At 47.5% G+C, this 6,000-nt stretch overlaps 1 protein-coding gene across 4 annotated transcripts in view; it reads left to right on the plus strand.

Moving 5' to 3' along the window:
- cnot6l (CCR4-NOT transcription complex, subunit 6-like) overlaps nucleotides 1–3,929 on the plus strand; it is a gene marked incomplete at its 3' end in the record, with an annotated part of 77,737 nt that extends 73,808 nt beyond the window's left edge. For all 4 annotated transcript variants that reach the window (XM_084322349.1, XM_084322351.1, XM_084322350.1 and 1 more), the window contains exons 11-12: nucleotides 475–677; nucleotides 3,708–3,929. In XM_084322349.1, the coding sequence (XP_084178475.1) occupies nucleotides 475–677; nucleotides 3,708–3,929 (425 nt within the window). The remainder of the gene's footprint in view (nucleotides 1–474; nucleotides 678–3,707) is intronic.
- Nucleotides 3,930–6,000: the final 2,071 nt, after the last annotated feature.

The following is a 6,000-nucleotide window of genomic DNA, read 5'->3' on the forward strand; positions in this document are numbered from 1 at the left end:
TACCTTATCTGGTCTGGTCTGGTCTTATGGTGGAGTACCTTATCTGATCTGGTCTGGTCTTATGGTGGAGTACCCTATCTGATCTGGTCTGGTCTTGTGATGAAGTACCTTATCTGGTCTGGTCTGGTCTTATGGTGGAGTACCTTATCTGGTCTGGTCTGGTCTTGTGGTGGAGTACCTTATCTGGTCTGGTCTGGTCTTATGGTGGAGTACCTTATCTGATCTGGTCTGGTCTTATGGTGGAGTACCTTATCTGATCTGGTCTGGTCTTGTGGTGGAGTACCTTATCTGGTCTGATCTGGTCTTGTGGTGGAGTACCTTATCTGATCTGGTCTGGTCTTGTGGTGGAGTACCTTATCTGATCTGGTCTTGTGGTGGAGTACCTTATCTGGTCTGGTCTGGTCTTGTGGTGGAGTACCTTATCTGATCTGGTCTTGTGGTGGAGTACCTTATCTGGTCTGGTCTTCTCTCCAGGTGTGGTGGAGTACCTGAGCAGCGGTGGCGTGGCTGAAAACCACAAGGACTTCAAGGAGCTTCGCTACAACGAATGTCTGTCCAACTTCAGCTGCAACGGCAAGAACGGTCCGTCTGGAGGCAGCATCACACACAACTTCCAGCTGAGGAGCGCCTACGAGAACAACCTGATGCCTTACACCAACTACACCTACGACTTCAAAGTACGTCCCCTCAGAGCCCGGTGTCTTTTGTATTTGTATTTATTGGTTTAAAATACAGAGACGGTGCATATTAAATTTGACTGTAAATATGCCAGTTTAGCCAGGTTGCGTCTATTCGAATACCAACCGGTTCATGCTTCCGCATTCGCGTTTTGCGAATCTGATTGGCCACTGCCGCGATTTAATTTTTTAGTTTTTTTTTATTATTACTTTTTAATTTTTTTTTATATATATAAAGTTTGCCAATAGGGATGTTTCAGTAGTATTGGCACTGGTAGTAGTCGTAATAGTAATCCAGTCTATTTTTTTTTCTTCTAAAAAATAAACTAGTTCAACACAGGCAACCACTTTTGCTTAATTTCTTTGATGGCTAAAATGTCTGCTCTAGTGTCTAGTCGATTTAGTGTTTTGAGCACAAAGATCATCATAGATCTAGCCTCTTAATTTTGCTCTCAAAGTGCACCAGATTGATGCATTTAACTTTAAAACGTAAAAAGAATCCGAGGGGGCGTGCCCCCGGACCCCTCTGGAGGGGCAGAGGTTCACCCACCACCACAGTCTCACTAAATCCTGTGGGAAACACTGAGGATTCAAAAATGTTTACGGCTGTGGGTAGGGCGTTCCACATTGTTGTGGCATAATTGCTAAACGTGTTTAGTCCCTTGTTTGTATGATAACAACAAGCCTTTTAGTTCATGGTTCAACGTAATGGGAAAAGGGTGCTAGCTCGCCATCAATCAGAAGCTAGCCACAAGACTTGCATTCACGCTCTCCAGCACACAGCCTCCCTGCCTGGCACAACAACCACAACAGTAGGGTCTATAGTCACAGTCAGGACGGTAGGCTCTACAAGTAGGCTCCCTTAAAACGCTAACGCTATTACAAAAATACAGTGGAGGTTAAAATAAGAATAGACTTGGCCTGAAAAAAGTTCAGTCAGGAGATATTTTTTTGCTTTAATCCCTGTGTTTATAAGTCATATATATTATAACCTAACCTATAATAAAGGTTGTTTATAAGTAATATATATAATATGTAATTTATAATAAAGGTTGTCTATAAGTAATATATATTATAACCTATAATAAAGGTGGTTTATTATTATAATTTTTTTTTTTTATTGATATTTTTCCCCCCTCCTTTTTCCTCCGTTTTTCTCCCATCCCAATGTTAGTCGTTATGCCAATTCCCAATCCCCTTCCTGGTCGCTGCGCACTTACCCCCCACAGTCGGTCTGGGAGAGTGGAGGCTATCACGTGCTTCCTCCGACACACGTCTAGCCAATCAACCGCTTCTTTTCACCTGGCAGCGCGGACTCTCACTGAGAGGGTGTAACGTGTGGAAGGATCACACTACCCCCCTTAGATCCTATCCTCGCTGAGCAGGCACCCCGACCGAACTGTAGGAGTCGCTGTTTACAACGACCAGGACCCACCCATCAGCTTTCCCGCCCCTAACACTGCCAATTGTGTTAGTATGAACGACCAGCCAAGCTGATAGCAATGTGGAGAGTTGGGCTCGAACCCAGCGTCTCTTGCATTGGTGGCGAGCGCCTTGCCCATTACACCACCTAGCCGCCCTAATAAAGGTTGTTTATAAGTTATATATTATAACTTATAATAAAGGTTGTTTATAAGTAATATATATGTAACCTATAATAAAAGTTGTTTATAAGTAATATATACAATAACCTATAATAAAGGTTCTTTATAAGTAATATATATAATAACCTATAATACATCCTGCCTCCAGTATTTGTTAAATCTTGCTAAATCTGTTAAATGGGCCAATATATTGATATCAGCACTGGTCCTGAAATCCCAGTATGGGTCAGGTTCTACTCTGGTTCTAGTCTGGTTCTAGTCTGGTTCTACTCTGGTTCTAGTCTGGTTCTAGTATTCTGTCGCCACATGTAGAGTAAATGCCTCTGATTTACAACGATAAGATAAACCTGACTAGGAGGAACCTAACCACTATCCACCCCTCCTCTCTCCCTCTCTCCCTCACTCTCTCTCCCTCTGTATGTCTGTCTCTCTCCCTCCCCCTGTCTCTCACTCTCTCCTCGTTCCCCCCATCTCTCTCTCGGTCTCTCTCTCCCCCCGTCTCTGTCTCTCTCCCGCTCTCTCTCTACCCCCCTCCCCCTCTGTCTCTCCCCCCTCTCCGTCTCTCTCCCTCTCTCTCTCTGACTCCCCCCTCTCTCTGTCTCCCCCCCTCTCTCTCTCTGTCTCTCTCCCTCCCCCTGTCTCTCACTCTCTCTTTGTTCCCCCCTTCTCTCTTTCTGTCTCTCTCCCTCTCTGTCTCTCTCTCCCCCTCTCTGTCTCTCACTCTCTCTCTGTCTCTCTCTCCCCCTCTCTCTCTGTCTCTCCCCCCCTCTCCCTCTCTCTCCCCCCCCACTCTCTGTCTCTCCCCCCTCTCTCTCCGCCCCTCTCTCTCTCCCCCCCACTCTCTGTCTCCCCCCCCTCTCTCTCTCCCCCCCCTCTCTCCCCCCCCCCTATCTCCCCCCCTCTCCCTCTCTCTTCCCCCCCCACTCTCTGTCTCTCCCCCCTCTCTCTCCGCCCCTCTCTCTCTCCCCCCCCACTCTCTGTCTCCCCCCCTCTCTCTCTCCCCCCCCCTCTCTCTCTCCCCCCCCTCCCTCTCTCTTCCCCCCCCTCTCTCTGTCTCCCCCCGTCTCTCCCCCCTCTCTGTCTCCCCCCCCTCTCTCTCTCCCCCCCTCTCTCCCCCCCTCTCTCTCTCCCCCCCTCTCCCTCTCTCTTCCCCCCCCACTCTCTGTCTCCCCCCCCTCTCCCTCTCTCTCTCCCCCCCTCTCTCCCCCCCTCTCTCTCTCTCCCCCCCTCTCCCTCTCTCTCCCCCCCCCCACTCTCTGTCTCCCCCCCCTCTCTCCTCCCCTCCTCTCTCTCCCCCCCTCTCCCTCTCTCTTCCCCCCTCTCCCTCTCTCTCTCCCCCCCCTCTCTCCCCCCCCCCTCTCTCCCCCCCCTCCCCCTCTCTCTCTCCCCCCCTCCTCTCTCTGTCTCCCCCCTCCCTCTCTCTCAGGGCGTGATAGACTACATCTTCTTCTCTAAGACCCACATGAGCGTGCTGGGTCTCTTGGGACCCCTGGAGAGCGAGTGGCTGAGGGACCACAGCGTCAGGGGCTGCCCCCACCCCCACATCCCCTCCGACCACTTCTCCCTGCTCGCCCAGCTGGAGCTGCACCCCCCCCCTCCCCCCTCCCTCGCCCCCCTCAACGGGCTGCACCTGTCAGTCCACAGGTAGTGCAGCCCCTCCCCCCCCCCCCCCCCCCACCTCTAAATACTCTGTCCCAAGACACGCCCCTATCCCCTCCCCCCCCCCCCCCCCCGACTGTCCTGTGGACCCTGTACAGTCGACGAAGATCACATTTTAACCCCCGACCCCCCCGGAAGGAGTGAAGTATCTGCTCTTGTTTGCTCCTTTGATCTCTGTTTTCCGTGCAGCTGTTGTTGTGTTTCTGTTCTCTTCACTTGAGAGGCTTCATACCAAAGTGTTAACCCTTTCACTGCCACACGACAGCCGGTTAACCCTTTCACTGTGACAATACAGAAGGTTAGCCCTTTACTATCACACAACCGACGGCGATGCTCCATCATTAGTAATAAAGGGTTAACCTTCTGTCGTGTGGCAGTGAAAGGGTTAAGGGTTGGGATTAATTTGGTTTAAGTGTTTCTTTCTGCCTTAGAGACAATCGGGACATCTTCTTCTAGACAGCTAGACCTCCGTCACATTTTGATCCATAACACTAGACCTACACTTTTTATTTTTTATTTTATATTTATTAAAAAGAAAGAAGAAGAGAGGGGTGGGGGGTGGAATTGGCATTATGTTCTCATGTGAGGGAGACATGCTAACATAATGTTTAACACTAAAATATACAGGACGGGACGGGATTGTCAAATATGCAACGCTCTCAACGGAGGTTGCCTATTATTCGACCGGTCCGGTCCCAAACCTGCTGGCGTTGACGCCGTGTTGCTATGACAACGCCTCGGTCGTTGATGACGCTACAATAAAAAAAATGTCAAGGTGTCTCTTTTTAACGTCCTGGCCGACGATCAATATTCATGTTTTTGTTTTGAAGGAATGCGACTAATGAATTGTCTACACTGCAGCGTTATCAAACCAGTGAGCGGCTGCATTGTCTAATATCACCCTCAAGAGTAATTAGTTATTACATTTTATTACATTAGTAATTAGAGTGCACACTCTTGAGCTTAGACTCCAAAATATTACTCTTACCACGTTACTCCCCCTAATCAATCAGTTGTTACTCCCCCTAATCAATGAGTTGTTAATCAATCAGTTGTTACTCCCCCTAATCAATGAGTTGATTTAAAAAAAAAATTAAAGGTGCTATAGATCAAATTGTTATGTAGACTAATGGGGGGGAAAATACATCCACAGAGATTTTAGAAAGGTGTGGAATAAAGGTATTGTTTTTCCCCCCAAATAATTATTATTCAATTCATTTATCATTTAAAAAAAATTTGCGGGTCCAAAATGAATGTTGCTGTTTACATGTTGCGTGCATGTATCCCCTCCCTACTTCCCATTTTCCCATGTGGAATGCACCTGATTGGATACATGACATGCTGGTGCTCTAGTGCGACATCTAGTGGCTGAATGGTATCTATAGCACCATCTAGTGGCTGAATGTCATCTATAGCACCTTTTAAGATACTTTTATTTTCATAATTTCTTTTTGCCAAAACCCGGGCTAACACTAATTGTACGCTTTGGTCTGTAGCTTTTAAAGCAGCGCTTTTTAACCCCTTTACCGTTCTAAAAGAAATGTAACGGTCCCTCCCAGCGCCTGATTGGCCAAAGAGTCTTCCCAAAATGACAGAATCACATTATGCCCGTGAATGTGATGTAATATTTATTGATTTCAGTCGATAAGACGAGAGAGAGAGAGCGTTCTATCTGAGGAGAATCATGCAGGTGATTCCTGATCCCGGAGCCGAATGTAATTCCCAAAGGCTCGCCATAGAGTGGCTTCTGGTCAGACCTCTAGTATATATTTATGTGTTCTATGTGACTAAAGAGTTTAGTCCTGACTAAAATGCGATGGCCCTTAACACATTGTGTGCCGGCCGGATATGACGAATTATTGCTTGTATGCCAGCACTTTAATCAATGGGAGGACGAGCACATTTGCGAGCGATTAAACTATATCTTAAATTATGGCTATGGGTCTAATACACCCGTCGCTTATCAATGACTTGCTTGCAGTCAACATGTACAAAACGGATCGTTTTTTCATCAGTACATTTCCGTTTTATACCGTTTTGAATACGAGTATAGTTTTGGA

The sequence above is a fragment of the Notolepis coatsorum genome (assembly GCF_963971535.1).
Source record: "Notolepis coatsorum genome assembly, chromosome: 10".
In the NCBI taxonomy this organism is placed as follows: domain Eukaryota; kingdom Metazoa; phylum Chordata; class Actinopteri; order Aulopiformes; family Paralepididae; genus Notolepis; species Notolepis coatsorum.